General features: G+C 36.2%; 2 protein-coding genes across 3 annotated transcripts in view; one reads left to right on the top strand and one right to left on the bottom strand.

Moving 5' to 3' along the window:
• Positions 1–244: 244 nt before the first annotated feature.
• Mocs2 (molybdenum cofactor synthesis 2) lies at positions 245–13216 on the top strand. Of its 2 annotated transcripts, XM_047555034.1 has the most exons (7): positions 245–384; positions 959–1080; positions 2326–2470; positions 5313–5440; positions 6069–6219; positions 7119–7242; positions 9436–13216. In XM_047555034.1, exons 3-7 carry the CDS (start codon positions 2373–2375, stop codon positions 9502–9504), a joined length of 570 nt encoding a protein of 189 aa, XP_047410990.1. In that variant the 5' UTR covers positions 245–384; positions 959–1080; positions 2326–2372; the 3' UTR covers positions 9505–13216. The 2 variants fall into 2 exon arrangements, with proteins under 2 accessions (XP_047410990.1, XP_047410992.1); XM_047555036.1 differs by lacking the exons at positions 245–384; positions 959–1080; positions 2326–2470 and adding an exon at positions 4714–4735.
• The window catches only part of Itga2 (integrin subunit alpha 2), a 95256-nt gene continuing 90597 nt past the window's right edge, over positions 13173–17831 (bottom strand). Inside the window, exon 30 of the mRNA XM_047555032.1 lies at positions 13173–17411. Within this exon, the coding sequence (XP_047410988.1) occupies positions 17331–17411 (81 nt within the window). The 3' untranslated portion in view covers positions 13173–17330. The remainder of the gene's footprint in view (positions 17412–17831) is intronic.

Raw genomic sequence — 17831 nt, 5'->3', positions numbered from 1 at the left:
CTCGCCCCTCTGCAGACCCAGCCTGGATCTGGCTTGACCTTCTTCCCTTCCTCGCCGCCCACGCACGCCCACCTTGGCCTGCGCCTCGGGTCGGGGCCGCTACCGCGAAGGTGGTCCCTTTTCCTTTGGGGACTTTGCGCCTCCCACCCAGCAAAAGTCAAGTCCACTTCTCGAACTGTTGGTATACAGGTCACGGCGTCTAGGACCCGTTCGTTTCTGAAGGCGTCTAGACCCTTTTTACGGCTTTTTTTTCTCAGATGATTCGTTTTGACCAAGATACGTCTTTAATTTTAAAAAATGCACTTAATTAAGAATTCTTGGGAAACTGCGCCTCACCGATGGATTTAGATTGTTTGCAGGCCTGTCAATATTTCGTAGAGAATAGTAAGTGCGAGTGACAGGTGGGCTGTACTTGGTCAGATCCCTTAGTACCGGGCATATTGCACAGGTTTATCTTAGGAAATACCAGTTTATCCTGTATTTCAAACCTGCTTGCTTTTTATGAATGTCAGGATTTGTATGTTGCATAACTTGATCCTCCGTGACTGCTAGATCCATGTAATGTACAATGGAATTGAAGGTCATTTGACAACCTTGAAAACAAGCCTTTTGTTGATTCGGGCATTTATTTGTGTAATTTATCTCTTCACTGAGACATTTATTTAGTTTGGGAAAAAAATGATATAATTTGATGTCAAATGAATACAGCCTTAATGTTTCCTAAGGAGACTTACTTAGGATTTTAATTATGGCATACTTAAGTTTGTAAAATCAAAAACCACCCAGAAATTACTGAGTTGTGTTTAAAACATAGATATACTGCTTTTTTATGGGTTATTTAATTTTCTCTAACATAAAACTTGTCTTTTATTAAAATAATACATTTGGAAAATGAGAAAACATCAGTGTGAACCGTCAGAAAAGGACTATGAGTTATTATTAAAATAATTTTTTTCAGGTTGAAGTATTATATTTTGCAAAAAGTGCTGAAATAGCAGGAGTTCGTTCAGAGACCATTTCCGTGCCACAAGAAATAAAAGCATTGCAACTGTGGAAAGAAATAGAAACTCGGCATCCTGGGTAATAAAAAATTTGTAGAATGCTTGTGATTAATACTTTTTAATATTGTAAAATATATTTCATATAGTATTATGTAGGTAAAATGTAATTTTCATATAGTATTGTGTAGGTAAAAATAAAAATGGTTAATTTTGATTTCCATGTGTAATATCAAAAAGAATTTTTAGTTATATTTTTCTGGAGCTATTCCTGAAAACTTAAACTCTGGTAGTTAGAAATGCTCATTTCTTAATGGAAAGTTAAAGGAAATTTACTAAAAGGACACAGTGAACTGGAATACTCCCAGACAGACATGATTATGCAATCTATAATTACTTTCATAATTTAGAAGATATTAAAAAATGTAGATTCTGTATTTTTATAACACTAAATCAGAGTTTTACAATTCTGTTTAAAAATGTGTTCTATAATCTTATTTGTCCTTTTTCCCTCTTTAGAACACTCAAAATAGAAATTTCTAATATTAAAAGAAAAATGAGTTACAACAAACTGGAATTGAGTTTTGCAATATTTGATTTGTTTTCCTTGGTTCTTGAAAACCAATAATTATTATACTGCTGTCATTCTTACCTCAAATCTTTTTTGGAACAAAAAAATGGAAGTGACTTATTTGAGAATGTTCCAGGAGTATTAATAGTGCCACTGAAGTCTGTGTAGATGGAAGTCCTAGGGCTATGTTAAAAAAAAAAAGACTTCATATGGCCAGGGTTATTGCTCAGTGGTGGAGTGCTAAATGAGGCCCTGGGTTTGATCCCCAGTAACATAAACAGTATACACAAAGACTGGACATCATGTGTTCAGAAGGAAACCTCCTTTCTTGATTTCCTAAATTGTCCTTAAAAGCTCTGTCAGTGAAACTATTGAGTAGCCTCTGTACTGTTTTACCTTTAACCTGCTTTGGGGAGAAATCTGATTTTATGGGAAACTTCCTAGTTTCATTTAGTATACTTAGACCAAAGACCAGTGGAAAGCCCATGTCCTGAAAAATTTTTTTGACCTAGTTTGAATGTTGCCACTAGTCTAGTTTTTGTTTGTTCACAGCATTCATTAAAGGGTCGTTAGCATTTTAATGTGTTCTTTGCAACAAATAAGTGTGTTCTTCAGCGGTTAGATCCTTTCTCCAAAGAGTATGAGTTAATTAGTAACTTTGCAGGTGATGTTTCATACAGTACTATTTATGCATTGTCTTTAATTATAGATGCCTATCACACCTTGATACTTCTAACCAGACTTTTTCTCCTTCAGATTGGCTGATGTTAGAAATCAGGTGATATTTGCAGTTCGTCAAGAATATGTGGAGCTGGGAGACCAACTCCTCCTCCTTCAACCAGGAGACGAAATTGCCATTATCCCCCCCATTAGTGGAGGGTAGTGCTTTTGAGCCATTTAGGTATGTGAGATTTGTTTTTCTTAACCAGTCTTCTGGAGGAGCATCATACAGATGATAACTTGGATGTTTGTTGTTACGGTATATTCTTTGTAATTGCACCAGTTTTTTTTTTTTTTTTTTTTTTTTTGCCAGGGATTGAACAACCCAGGGGCACTTAACCCCTGAGCCTCTTCCCTAGCCCTTGTTATTTTTTAATTTAAGACAGTGTCTCCCTAAGTTGCTTAGGGCCTTGCTAAATTGCTGAGGCTGTCTTTGAACTTGTAATCCTCCTGCCTCAGCCTCCCAAGCCACTGGGAATTTCAGGTGTGGGCCACTGGCACCTGGCTTGTACTAGTTGTTTACTGATACTCTAGCCGTTTCTTAGTGCAGTTTTAAATACTTCCCTATCATTTTTTCGTCAGCTCTATTTTAAGCAGTTTACATGTGATCATTACATTCATTTAACATATTTTATTGAGATCTTATGTGCATTGGACACAGCACTAGACTTCAGAGTGTAAATATACATATTTTACTGGTGGAAAACCTGAAATTCAGAGAAGTTAAAAAAAACTTGTGTTTGGTCACATATCTAATAAGTGGCAGAGCCAAATTTGAATTCATATTATTGAACTCTGTACTTGTTTTTTTTTTTTTTTTTTAACAAATGTACTTAATAATAATACTAGATAATAGCTTTTTGAAAGGAAGAAATGTAAACAAATTGCACAGCTAGAAGGTCAAAAGATCACTGTGCCTGAAAATAAACCTTACCATTGTTGAGATATTAGGAACAGCTCATTATAGCTGTGTGTGTTGTAAGTGGCTCCATGACATCTACTAAATCTTAGTCTTTCCAAGCAATTTAATCCATGTTGGGGTAGGTTAAAGTCTAAGAACACTCTTCAATATAGTGAGAGATAGCTTGCTTTCTTAGGTGTAAATTGAGAGAATGAAACTTACTTATTGTGAACTGAAGAATAAATAGGTAGAAATTAGCAGTCATCCCTGATTAAAAACTCTTAGGAAAGAAAAAAGATTTGACTTTGATAGGGCTTTTATCCAAAATCAATAGTAAATATCATACGCAATGGCAAATCCTTGGTTCCATTAGAGAAACGAACAAGCCAAGGACTCCTATTTAAATTTTTCCCCATTTTCCCCAACTTTCTCAGAGGGCAGTGCCGCAAAAAATTGCACAGTCAGTCTGTGGAGTGGATTGCCCAGCACGTCTACACTTAGGGACCTTTCCCATACCTACCATCTGGAAATGTCTTTGTTAGATATGCATCTCAGTTTTATATGCACACTGTCATTACCATATCACCACTGTGATTTCAGAGGATTCTAAAATGCTATTTTTCAGAGTTCGGGATTTATTCAGAAGACAGTAGACTGCCATTAAAGGTGCATGCCTGCGTGCGTGTGTGTGTGTGTGTGTGTGTGTTCATATGTTTGTAATGACTGTAACTGTTCTTTGGAAAGATTAGAAAGATTACTCAACAGCACTGTATATTATTTGGGTGTTTTTGTCAGGATTTATGTTTGAAATTTTAGAATCTTCTAGCTAGGTTTTAGTAGTCTCACGATAAAAAGTTATGAGAATGTAGTATGGTTTGGAAAACAAATACCCTATTTTGGTTACCTATGTTTAACTGCAAGAAAAACAGGCATAAGAAGCTTCTGTGGCATGTACAGAAGATGAAACGCCTTGGAAACTAGTGGCATATGGTAATTGTACTTTTCAGAAGTTAAAAGGAGATAGGGAAACATAAATTAGATTTTCAGCACCTTGAAGAGTCCATAATTTCTCTGAGCTTCCTTTTATTTTTCAATTAAGGTGAAATATCCAGGATTTGTAATGATACTTCTCAGGGTCTGCAAGGTCCTACCTCCCTGTCTGGCCTCAGGTTGTCCTCTCTCCTTTGCTCACTGTGCTTAGGCCTCCTGGTGGTTCTGAGTGTGTCAAACTCTTTCTGGTTCTAGAAGCTTCACATTTGCCAGTCCCTTTCTTTGCCTGGGGACCTGTACCATTTTATCATATGCCACCATCTTGTCTTTCAGGTCTCCCCTTTAAATGTTAGCTCTTGCAGGAGACCATTGGGATCCCTTTTCTCTAATAGCTCCCATACTTTGTCTCAGAACCTGTTTATTTCCATAAGTTATCCCCATTTGTGATTCTTCTTTATGGCTTTGTTTCTTCCATTGGGATACAAGCACCCTGAAGACAGGAGCCTGTGATTTTCCTCCCTGCTCTGCAACTAATGTCACAGTCTCTGACCCTTAGTGAGTATGTAATACTGTTTGATTAATTAAATGCAAAGTGCATGGCAAAAGACTTTGGCACCACACCTGGGGAAAAGGTGTGCAGCTTATTCCCTGTTTCCTCTATTATTGAACTGGGATTGTACCAGGGTATGAAAGCAACCTAACTCCCGTGGGAGTCACCATCATTACTGCTCTGTCTTCTTTTTGGATAAAGGAAAGGCAGTCTGGTATGGTGCTTGGTTACTTAGTGGTTAGAGGCTATGTAAATGAAGGCAAAGGTGGTAATCTTTCGACTATCCCATGATGGGAGATAGAGGTAGCAACTGCAGAGTTGCAAAAAATTGACACAGGAGCTGTGTTACACTTCAGTGATCAAGCTAGTGTTGAATTCCTTTTTACACAATGTCTGGTTCATTAGGGATATTTACGAACATAACAGTTTTACTAAAATTTTATACTTGCTTTTATTTATCACTCAGATCAAATCATGTTTCCTAACACATCTGATGTAGAGAAAATATAAATAGAAACATCTATAAGTTGAGCATTTTGCTTCCAGTATTTGTGTTAAGGTTTCCTAATGTCTTATTTCTAGAAAAGATATGGACAAAGTTGAAGAGACATCTAAAGACATAATAAAATTCACTGCTGAGAAACTTTCTGTGGATGATGTCTCCCAGTTGGTGGTGTCTCCTCTCTGTGGTGCAATATCCCTGTTTGTAGGTGAGTTGTATTTTCACAGTGTCTGTTGACTGCATGGGACAGTAGAAATCAGTAAGGGCTGTTCCTGTTCAGCATTAATAGTTGGAGGACTTGGAGTAGTAAACCAAGATTACCCATGAAAGTGGGTAGAAATTGTTTTAGTTTTCATTTTGTTTATTTTAGTAACTTCAGATTAACCTATGTCAAATTACCAGGCCTAAAAATGGTATGATAGAAGTCATTTCTAGAGAGAAAATTGTGTATTTTCTAAATACTGAGTAAAACACATACTTGATTAAAATTGTAGAAACGCCCCCCCCAAATTTTTCCTTTTAAATGTCAAATGCTAGCTGTTATTCAGAAGAGGAATATAGCCTGTTTTGTCATAGAAATGTTTTCAGTAAGCTTGCTTAATCAGTGTTATCTTATTTCTTAGACATCTTTGGGATAATTCTGTTTCATTTTCCTAATCAAGTTTTGTTCTTAGGAAATTTAAAAGTAATTATCAGACAAACTGTATGCTGTTTATTTACAACTCAAACATAATCCTTTTAAATTCTGTTAATATGCTATTTCTATTGTAGGGGAAAATCTTAATTGTGTGGAGTTGTTTTCTGATTTTCTTTTCCTTTCTTTTCTTCCTTTTTAGGGACTACAAGAAATAACTTTGAAGGAAAAAAAGTCATTAGCTTAGAATATGAAGCATATCTACCAATGGCAGAAAATGAAATCAGAAAAATTTGTAGTGACATTAGGCAGAAATGGCCAGTCAAGCACATAGCAGTGTTCCATAGACTTGGGTATGATTTTCTTTACCATTTATAAAGTTGGGCATGCTTGTTTTCCATTTTTGTACAAATTGCTGATTCTGTAATCTTTCTTAGGAAGCCTGTGTTACTGTAAGAGGAAGCTTTGAGTATTTTTCTGGAGGATAGTGAAGATAGCTCCCAGTGTCTTTAAGGCTACTTGTTGGGGTGTAATTTTGGGAGAACCCTCGCTGCCTCTTTTGCTTTAATAAAGTGCAAATGTGCCAAGAATTTCAGACCCTGAGGCTAAGTGACTATGTCAGTGTACACTAAAGTCCTTGAGGTCTTTTGAGAGTTGTTTTATGGTCTGCACTCTCTTTTATATAAGAGTTTGTTATAGATACGAAGTCATTGAAGTAATTTGCCTTTTTGTAAAACTAAAAAGAGTAAAGTGCAAGACTTGGCTTTAAAAAGAATCCAGCAATTAAAACTACATGTATCATGTTAGTTGTTATTTTGTTATTAATTATAATTTCATTAATAACCAGTAATTTTATTAATAACAAGCACAATCAATCCTATTGCTTAATATTGATTGCTATTTATTATTTATATTCTATTTTATACTTATCATACGGTAACTTTTTAACTTTAGGGGTTACCTGGCAGTGTGCCTTACTTGTTAGAGTCAGATATTTATTGAGTCAACAAAAGGACTCCTTTTTTTCTTGGTCCCCAAAAAAGGGGTTTTGTGGATAGTTGCTAACAAATTTGCCACAAGATCAGCCTCATCATCCTCTCTGCTGAATGCCACTGAAATGAATTACTGTTTTCTAATTACATTGGATGTTTAAAATAGAACTACTATATAGTTCTAGTGTACAACTGGATTTTTTTTTTCCTACATGTAGATTAGGAGGTGATGGTAAATTTTTTTCTTCATCTTTTTAAAGTTTGGTTCCAGTGTCTGAAGCAAGCATAATTATTGCTGTGTCCTCGGCCCACAGGGCTGCGTCCCTTGAAGCCGTGACCTATGCCATTGACACCTTAAAAGCCAGGGTGCCCATATGGAAAAAGGTAGGTCAGAAAGTTGCCTCATTTTGCCATGTGGACATGATTTTTCTTAGGAATTCTTTAATAAAGCACAGGGAATAGGAGAACATACAGCATTTGTATTTACGCACTTTCCTTCATTATTGAACCTTGTTTTCTTTATGTGTAAAATAGCACATTTATGTAATATTTCCTTTCCAAGTTGGTTAAGCTTGACAAATATACGCCACAAAGATTGCATGGCACACAATAAGCCCAACAAGTGGGAGCAGTTAGAATTTCTAGATGGCAGTATTCTCTGGGGTTCATGGGTGAAGTCATTTCCCTGGAAGTAGAATTCCCTTCAATTAGAGGGTCTTTCTTTTGTAGAGTGGGACATGCTCTCTGGCTACTTAGGCAATGGCTAAAATAGAAATTCCTCAAGGCAAAAGAACCTTTTCCTAATGTTTCTTCTTTTTAGAAAAGAAATAAATAAAAGGGTTAGACATTGCTGTCTCTGAGAAATTCATAGTGAGTGAATTTAAAAATATAAATAGGAAATCATAGCTTATTTTTTGCCAATAAGTCAAACCCAGCACAAGCATTTTTCTGTTTAAATAGAGCATTCTAAACTCCTCTAATTTCTCCCCTGCTGTAGGAGCATTAACAGTGGCATTGTTCTGTACTTATAAACATGTAATTATACTTCTAACCCCAGAATTGCCCATAGCACTGTGGCTGTTGGCAAAGCTGAGGAATTAATGAGCAGCTCAGTGAATAAGAAGAGCAGAGAGGAGAGGGCCAGGGCTTTAAAGGGTGAGCCTTCTGTCCTTCCAGGAGCCTCTGACCTCAGTCAGTAGGAAAGATGAACAAGTTGAACTCTGAGCCAGGGCCTGAGGAGTTTCATGTTCTTATTTTCTGAATAAAATCTGAAATTTATTATTAGGTTTCAGATTTTTGGAAATACTTGGGTATTAAAGGATAGGATATGTGAGAGAGAGAAGCTTAGTACAGCTCAGATGTATTGTTCCTTTGCTATGAACAAGGAAGTCACCATTTTTACAGAGCCTGAGGCAGGCTCTGGAAGAAGGAGAGATAGGAAAAGCATTTCAAAATGAGCTTCCAGTGATGGCTTTCTTTACCAAGGAGGAATGAGTTCACAGTGAGCTGACAGAAAGTTGATGAGGGGGTAGCCCCAGAAAGTGAGGGAAAGAGGCAGGAGTTGGAATATATTGTCATTTTTATGCTTTAAGGACCAGCTGGCTTTTTGAATTGCTTTTCTCTTTCTGTAGAGGGTTGGGGGAATTGCAGGTATTCAGTGATATATGTCCATGAGAGTTAAGAACTTACAGCGAATGATGATCTCACCTAATGGAACCAACAGGATGCCGGTGCCTGATCCTCATTAGATGGAATTGAGAGAACTTTCAGGCCAAGAATTCAGAATGGTTGTTTTTTAATAGGAAACTCAGCTCCAAGAGAATTCAGAAAAGAAATTCAGAAATTTATCAGAAAAGTTAACAAAGAAATTGAAATAATTAAAACAATTTTTTTAAAAAGTGAGATCCTAGAGTTGAAAACTACAGTGAATGAACTTAACGACAGTTGACTTTGAATTCCCCTCCAGATGGGTTCTGACTGTGAGAAGAGAAAGCAGTGTTCTTTCCCCTCCTTCTGCAGGTGTCTGAAATCTAGTCTCAGTCTAACCTCTAGGCTTGGAGATTGCCTGAGATACAAGGAAGCCAGGGGACTGCATGTAGGCTCATGCTGCACTGAGCAGTTCGCACCAGAGTGAATTAGCTGTTTCACAGCTAATGGAATATCCCTTTTCCCTTTGGAAAAGTATACTACTTAGCAATGTAAGGTAGTAGTTGTGTTTGGAAATTAAAAAAATGTTTAACAACTTTCCATCTTCCCATGCATAACCTAACCCCTGATGTCTCTTGTCATGGTCTGTGTGGAATTCATTACTTATTCCCTCCTATAGTTGTACCTTGTCTTGGTAGAGCTTCTGGACTCTCATTCCCCCAAATGAAATTGGAGTCCTTAAGTGTAGGGAACTTGTGTGTTCACTTTTCTAATTTCAGTGGTTTATGTAAAAATGTGCATTGGATTATTAAAAAGAAAAGCCAGTTGAAGTAGATGTGTTATTCATTTGTCTAATTTATTCAAATATATTTTATTTCACATTTATTAAAATGGTCTATTTTGAGTACCTATTACGGTTCTGTTTTTTAGGAACTATATGAAGAATCATCATCATCTTGGAAAAGGAACAAAGAATGCTTTTGGGCAACCAACAGCTAATCAGCTTATTTTTTTTAGAGTGCTAAATTATAAATTTGGTGAACTTCTATTGTTGATCACATTTTAATCTTTGTTCTCCACAAATTAAGACAGTTCACAGGTTGTACCTGTGGGAAAATGGTAGAAAAAGCAAAGTAAGTGGGTGTGTAGGATGAGGGGTTATTTGGAACTACCAATGGGGAAGAACTGGGATAATTGAGAGATGTCTGTGGTAAATATGTTCTTCAGTGACTAATTTTCAATTGTAACTCAATCCTCATTGAGGTGTGCCCCTCCTCACTACTTCAACTGTCTCAGAGAGCCCTATTCCATGCCAGTACATTGATGGTTTTAATATCAGGGTGTATTGTGGAAATATGGTTGAACTGGAAAGTCTTTGTCAATTTTGATATTGTATATTATATATTCTCAGAACTTTATATATTTTAAAAAATAAACTTAAACCCATGATTTAAAAAAGTTAAAATTTCTTGTCTTTTAAAATTCAGTGATAATACCTAAAATAGTTTATATTATGAAGATTTATAGTATTTTAGAATCTTTAATTATACCATAATATTCTGTTCTATTATTATTATTTATCAATATACAAGTCAGTATAAAATTATTGAACTGAGCTAGTAACCTAATTAGGGACACCTTGTTGGTTTGTGTTAAAATGTTAGTTGTTTTTTAAAATTTGACCCGTAGCTATTTAAAGAAATTGTATTAAGGAAATTAATATAAGAGAAATTATATGATTATTTCTTAAAGCATTTTCAGGATAGTTTTCCTTCTTATACTAAATAATGATCAAATTTTTGATTAGTCAACTTATATATGGTATCTTGATTTGAATATATAAATCCTATACAATTTTTTTGTGAAAAAATTTTCCAGCTTTGTTGAGGATACACGCATACTCTTTGAGTTCTTAAAGTGATAAAATGTTGGTGTACTTTGGGCAATTGGCATCATCATAAAATTAGCATTTGCATATCAAGAACAAAAACAGTACTTTCAGACAATTAGTTTGAAAGTTTTCCTAGTTTCTGTGAAAAATAAGAAAACTAGTAATCCTATTATATCTGGTGAAAACAATTCTTACCTAAGGAACTCATTTATTCAACAAATACATATTGAATATCTGTTCTGTGCCAAACACCCATCCTTGTCTTCCAAGAAATATCACAAGGAAGAGTCTGCATGCACTCTCTGGCTGGGATCTACAGGATAGCCATATACACTTTAGGAATCTCCTGTTACTTAGCTCTTGTACCTTGGCCTGTCTGGAGAGTAAGCCAGAAGGACCCTGGGAAGACAGACAAACCTGGTGGCACTTCCTCACTGAACTAGGTTAGTCTGGTCTCAGCCTTACCCTTTCAGCTCAGTGCCTTCCTCTCCTTTCCTGGAGCTGTCTCCTGCCCCCACTGAGATCAGGGACCTGGTATTGGATGAAGTCAGTTGTATTGCATCTGAAAGCTTACAGTTACAGTGTTATGGGCCACTCTGCAGTGGATTTTTCTACACCCATGTTGTTAACACAATGTTTATTATGTTAATATGAGGTATATACAGAAGTGAAAGATTTCACCTGGAGCATGCTGAATCTGGAAAGTTTTTTGAAGTTTTTAGTGCATTGCAACTGGGCTTAAATAGAATCTTCATTAATCCTTACTTCCTTAGGAGTGGCCGAGTTAAGGGGCTGGTATTCTGACACATAAATTTTGCATCTTGATTATACAACTCATTAAAAGAGCAACCTAAAACAAAAAATCAGCCTTTAAGCAACTTGTCTGCAAGATTTTCAAGGTCATCTTGGAGCTCTATGTGATTGGTAGGTGAATTCATTCAAGAAGTGAGAAATTCATATTTATGCTTCCAGTATTTTTAAAATATTGAAAAATGTTATCGTATGTGAAAGACTAGCTGATGTTCAATTAGTGAAGTGTTCTGTGGACATTTTTGTCTTTTGAATATATCTTAAGTAGTTTTTGAGAAATGGTGATTAAGAAGGCAGTAACTTGGGTATTGGTTTCAGGTCCCTGAAAATGAATCTGGTTTCCTCGAGTCTCCAATCTGCTTCTTGTGATTGTGGATTTGTTTGGCCTGCTGATAATCCTGTGACCATGCTTCCCTCTCCAATGTCGATTAGTCAGGGCCTTCTCATAGTTAATCACATCCTTGGATCTCACAGTCCTCACCATGGCCCACAGTCCCACACAGTAGGGTCCTGTTCTGCCCCTCACCTCCCATCTTGCTGAAGGTTTGCTGCTTTGTGGTGAATGGTGCTGGTAGAATATTTCTGCTTTTCAGAAACTTCACCTGTCCTTTCTAGATTACTGTTCCTTCAGAGGTCCCCGTTGTCAGCTTCCTCTACTTATTTCAGTCTCTGATTAAATGTTTCCTTCCTTAGAGAACTTTTCTGACTACCTTTTTAAAAACTGGAATCCTGTCCCTTACTCTTATTTTGTTGTGGTACTTAATGATACTTGATGTACAACGTGTGCCATTAAATATTTGTTGAATGACTAATGAATTACCAGTGTTATGTATCCTGTCCCAAACTAAACATACCTGACACATTTATAATTGTAGTGTTTAAATGTGAAAAAGCATCTGGATAAATGACTGAGTGGGTAGATGAACTTGTCTCCTCCACTTCTTTTCCCACTTCCATACTATGACGTATGATATAGTTACCGAGCATTTAGGATATTAGGATTTTTCTTACAGTAGTGACGAACTGTGGCTGTAGTTAGGTGTATCATCCAGCAGAGGGTGACAGAGCCAGGGCTAGAGTAAGAACAACTTGCATCTTTGATTTTATTTTGCATGAAAAAGTTCACTTTAGTAGCCATGTTCTTTAAAGTAAGACTGGAGTGGTCCTTCAGTGAAAATAGGCCCTAATTTTGTATAAGATGAAGTCCAATTTTTCATTGGTATCTTACTTTAAAATATTAAAGAGTTATGATAGGATGAGAAGAATTTTTTTAAAAAATACTGTTTGTAGTTTTTAACAAGTAATATAGAATAAATAAAATGAATTACCTTTAAAAATGAACAAATATGAAATTATTTTCCAATGAACTTCATGGGACAAAGCAGTAGCTTTAATACAGGTGTTTCCTAACTAGCTCTGTGAAAAACAACTAATGCTCTTTTTTATCTAACATTGTATTTTAATGGGAGATAGATGCCACATGTATTGGTAGTTGTTCTGCAGTAAGCTGCCCATAGATGTTTCACTACAACGAGATGGGCACAGAGGCATGTCACAGCATGCCTGACAGGAGCAAGAGACTTCTGTGTACTGATACAAATGGCAGCACACATGGATGTTCTACTCAAACTTTGCACTAGTGTACCATTGTATATAATGGTGGCAGTCTGTAGATCAATGCATATCTTGTTTTAATTGTTCAGTGTATTTAACGTTTAAAATAAAAGTACTTAACCCCTCCTGGTACCACCTAAATTATTTTTTTCAGTTATTCTTATAACTCTGCCTTTTGATGTTGCAGCAGTTTGGCTGGGTTTTGTTCTTATAAGTCCAGACAACTGTGGCTAGTTATATCCTTAGTCTTTTTAAATTGAATCTTGAATGTGTTCTGAAGCAAAATGAATCCATAAAACAAATACAGTGAAATGTATAACATTTAACAATAAAAACCAAAAGAAAATAACTGTATATTCAAAACAACTTTAATAAATGATATTCAATAATATGTATGAAAAAAGTGGTTTTCTTTTGTGTTCTCATGCTTTGATATGAGAAAAGCCATTAGTTAGTTGTGGTTGATTAGCACTCTGGTTAAATCAAATGACTTGTGCAACTTGATGTACAAAATGGATACATTCATTTTTGTAGTTTTGGTGGAGAGGAAGAAGACAAAACACATATTAATTATAAAAAGCAAACATCACATCAAAGACCTATGCATCATATATAAAAGAAATAAGACACCTTCTTTAAAAATATACAGTTCCAACATAGTCGTGCAATATATACATTTATATTTTGACTTCATCTGCCAAAATAAATCAAATACATATGATACTTTTTATATTTACATAATGGCTACATTTTTATTTAAAATTCAAAGTGGTAGTTAACCTTTTTATTTCAACCTTTACCCTCATGCTTATCTTTCACCTCTAGATGTTTAATTTTTCAAATTGATTAAAATGAATATTCCTAATGCACATATTGGCCATAATACTAAAAGCTTGTGTATATAATTATTTATGCAAATTGAAATTTTAAAGATGAATCAAAAGCTCAGTTTAATCTATAATCACTTGTGTGACTATAAAAATTTGGGTTTGTTTTATTTACTCTTCACAGTTATCTTAGATATCTTTCACTATTGTTATAAAAATAACACTGCTAGCTAGAAAAATTTTAGTCCAGTTAGGAGTTCTCAGTTTGCTGCTAAAATGAGTAAAGCACATTTTAAATATCAATAGTTTTTTTCTTAAGCTATTTTTCTATGTTACTGTTTTATAAAACTTGTGTGGCTGCCAAGCATGAAACTCTAACAGTTTTCATGACTCTTTATACACCTTGTCTGTGTACCATTTATGAAATGGAAATTTTAACAGGACATCTTTTAAGCCTACACTTTACTTACTTTTCAAGCAAAAGTATGGTTGAATAGAACACACAACTTCTGTTTTACTCCCTTAATTTCTTGGATGAATGCTCACATTTGTGTAAAAGTGCTTGAGGAATTTACTCCTCCTGGGAGTCATTTGGCAATGTCTGGAGACATTTTATGATTATCATGGCTGTGTGGGGAGGATGCTACCTGGCCTCTAAAGAGGCCAGGGATACTGCTAAGCATCCTGCAAGGCATAGGAGAACCTCCCACCTTCACTCCAATGAAAACCACCTGGCCAAAACAATAGTACCAAGGCTGAAAACCCTGCCCTAGTGTGATATGTGCAGAGACAAGTGGCTCGTTTTTAGTTGTGGTAATCCACTGACTCCTTGGAGACTGTGTAATCCTGACTGGTTACCTAAGCCAAGACTAGTTAGAGCTCTTAAGCGCAATGTGTGATATCACCTTAGCTTATCCTTACCTGAGGAAAGTGAGGTGAGTAAAATCAAAGGAGTAATGTGCCATAGCTCTTTGTAAATCACATTGAAAAAATAGTATGCATATATGCAGTCATTATATGATTTATTAAATACTCCTGGTCAGCCTAAGACTAGTTCCTCTTTTTTTTTTTTTTAAATAAAACTTTGGTTGGAATGAAACAGTTCACACAGCTGTTAAAAGAATCAGGTGCTATGGCATGCTTCACTAGAGAATACCATGCTGTTTTTGCTATAAGCCCCTCACATTTTATGGCTAGTTTTTTTTTTTTTTTTTCCTTGTTTGTTTTGCTTTGTCAAATACAAAGTAAGTCATTAAATAGTCCAGAGCTATCTCTGGCCAGGCCAGTAGGGCAGCCAAGGCCACAATATGCACAAGGGCAAATTCCTGTTTCCCTTTGACATCTCCTCCAACTCACATTCATGGAAGATTGTCTGTTTGTATTATAGGAAGTGTGGATAATAGAATTTTAAAACCTAAAGCATCACTGCTGAGCTCTAGCCTAGTCTTCTCATTTTATATTGAGGACACTGAAGTCATAGAGTTGAAGACTCATCCAAAGCATTAGGCATGTAATGGTTCCCATTGCCCTTGCCTGTGCCCTTTTCCTCCAAGTCTTCATGTCTAGAGAATGTGCAGGCTCAGAAATAGAGGAAAAGAAGGTACAAAAGGTAGAAAAGGGTGGAGTCCCACAAAGTGTGGTCCATTTATAATGTAATGATGAGGTGCTTATCAAAATGCAGATTATTGGGCCTCATTTCAATCAGATCAAATTAGAATCTCAGGAATTGGGATTTAAGAATCAATGTTTTGAACAAAGTTGCTTTGTAGAAACACTCCTGTAGAAACAAGACAAGCATAGAGTGTGCACCTGCTAATGTGGTCATTTCCAATGCCTCTTAACTTCTTGCAGATTCCCAAGATGTTGTTTTACTTTACCCTGTTTATACTGCCTGAAATTCCAACAGTTTGAAATTTACTTAAGCCTGTTTTCTTTCTTACTTAGCAATAAGCAAAAATAGCTCCCTGAAGTTGAGTTTGTACAGTAATTCACACAGGTGTGTAAACTGAACAAATGACTTTTTCTTCTTAACACCTGGTGTGGAACAGCCATCCAGGGCATGGAACATTTGTGTGAGGGGTGAAGTAAGATGGATAACAACTACTGGAGAGGAAGGCAGGCTGCAGGGGGCTTCTACCAGACTGGGAACCAGAGGGTGGGAGAATGTTTCATAAAGTGGGGGAGGAAGGATACCAAGAAATTGCTCCTCTTTCAAAAATTCACTAGGTCCCAACTATTGTACATCCTAAAAGAAGGACATTTCCTCCTTCCTTTGGCATAGACTGGGTCTCCAGCAGACAAGGATGTTACCAAACATTTGTTATTTTTAAAAAATCTGGAAGAAAAAAAAAAAAAGAACAGAGGAGGGAAGCCCAGTTCCCACAATGCAGTACTTCAATGTAAAAGGTAAAAACAGATTCTAAGTCTGAAACATGGAGCTGGAGAGGTAAGAGTCATCTCCAGGAGGCACCTGTCAGGACCACTGCTCTCTAAGAGGATCATGGCCCCAGGACTGCAGCTGGAGCTTGATGGACACTCCACTGTGCCCCTTGTATGCTCACACCATCCAGCCCAGGTTTGAACTTGGTCATTTTATTTATTTATTTTTTTGCGGTGCTGGGGATCAAACCCAGGGCCTCATGCTTGCAAGGCAAGCACTGTACCGACTGAGCGATCTCCCCAACCCGAACTTGGTCATTTTAATGTTTCTTTTTACAATTTAACAAATACTTCTAGTGATTGCAGGAAAGAAATTTGTTACATAATCAGTTATAAAGCAAAATTGCCCCCTTCTCCAATTTAAATCGAGATTTCTTTGTAGGAGGTATATTTTAAACTTTCGGTTATTCAAGCATGTTTTGATAATTAATGTGAGATAGGATTCTGAAGAGGCAGCTGGGGTCTGGGACTGAAATGAACCAATGGCAAATTTTACTGAGTTTATCATTTAAAAGTGTCTTCTTTTACTAATGTGGTCATTAGTCATTAGTAAAATGACCACATTAACACTTAAAAGTATCTTCTCTGGCAACTTTGGATGAGCAGCATAAATTGAAAAACAACGTACTAGTTTTTTTACCCTCTTTTTAAGGTGATAATTTTATACACACACACACACACACACACACACACGGAAGTACCTAATATAATATATAATATGTATTTATATAATATACAGTATTATATATTACATAACAATAATATACAAAATGACATATAGATAACATAATTATTATATATTATATAATCTTTGTATAATATATAATTATATATAATATATATACTGGGTACTTCCACTCTTAGGGTTGCTGTTTACATCAATCATTTTAAAGATTCCCCACCCCCCCAAAATCTGAGAAAGTATTAAAATTTATTTAAGACTCGTCATGCCTGGAAGCACTTCATCTTTCTGACACAATACACCTTAGAATGTAAACTCTGGACCAGCCAGTTTAAAGATTGCTTTTTTCTTCCCTGTAGAAAATAAGTCTTACCCTTTATATTCCAAGTCCCTACCCACAATTTCTTCCTTCCAAACTGACCAGCAGTTTCTTTCAAATATCAAGCTAGTTTACCTATTACATATTAAGAAACCAGGACTTAAGAAGAACCCCATTCACCATCACAGAAAACCCCCGCTGGGATGCCGCCAGTTCCCGCTACAGAGGCGTCTGCTGGGTGGTTCAGCTGTTGAGTTCTGTGGTCTCATCAATATCATCTGGATTTTTGGTCATTTTTTCATATTTTCTTTTGAAGAATCCAAGCTGCAAAGGCGATGACATAAAAATGTTAGCATCCCCTGGGTGTGATAATTACCCTGACTTGAATATTATACAATGAACATCCCATATAGTAACATCACATTGTACTCAATGAACATGCACAACTAAAAAAAAATAATGTTTCCACCCTTGGCTTATTTGGCATGGTGCCCTTGGCCCCTAAGCTGCCCACTTCCTCTGAGGAACTTCTGGGAGTCCCCAAGGCTCTGAAGTGTGCTCGTGTGGAGAAAGTATTGCTGACCGGGTATCTCCCACACCTTTAGGGAGGAAAATTATTTTAGGGAGAGTTCAACTGCACTGCATAAAGTTAAATTTTTCAGAATTGATTTATTGAAGCTGAGCAAAACTTCAGCTCCCTGAATGAAAGGAAGTTAAAAAAAAAATCAGATTTTCAAAGACCTG

The sequence above is a fragment of the Sciurus carolinensis genome, chromosome 6 (assembly GCF_902686445.1).
Source record: "Sciurus carolinensis chromosome 6, mSciCar1.2, whole genome shotgun sequence".
Classification (NCBI taxonomy): Eukaryota; Metazoa; Chordata; class Mammalia; order Rodentia; family Sciuridae; genus Sciurus; species Sciurus carolinensis.
The sequence above is the reverse complement of the archived record's forward strand: the minus strand, read 5'-3'. Positions and strand labels throughout refer to the sequence as shown.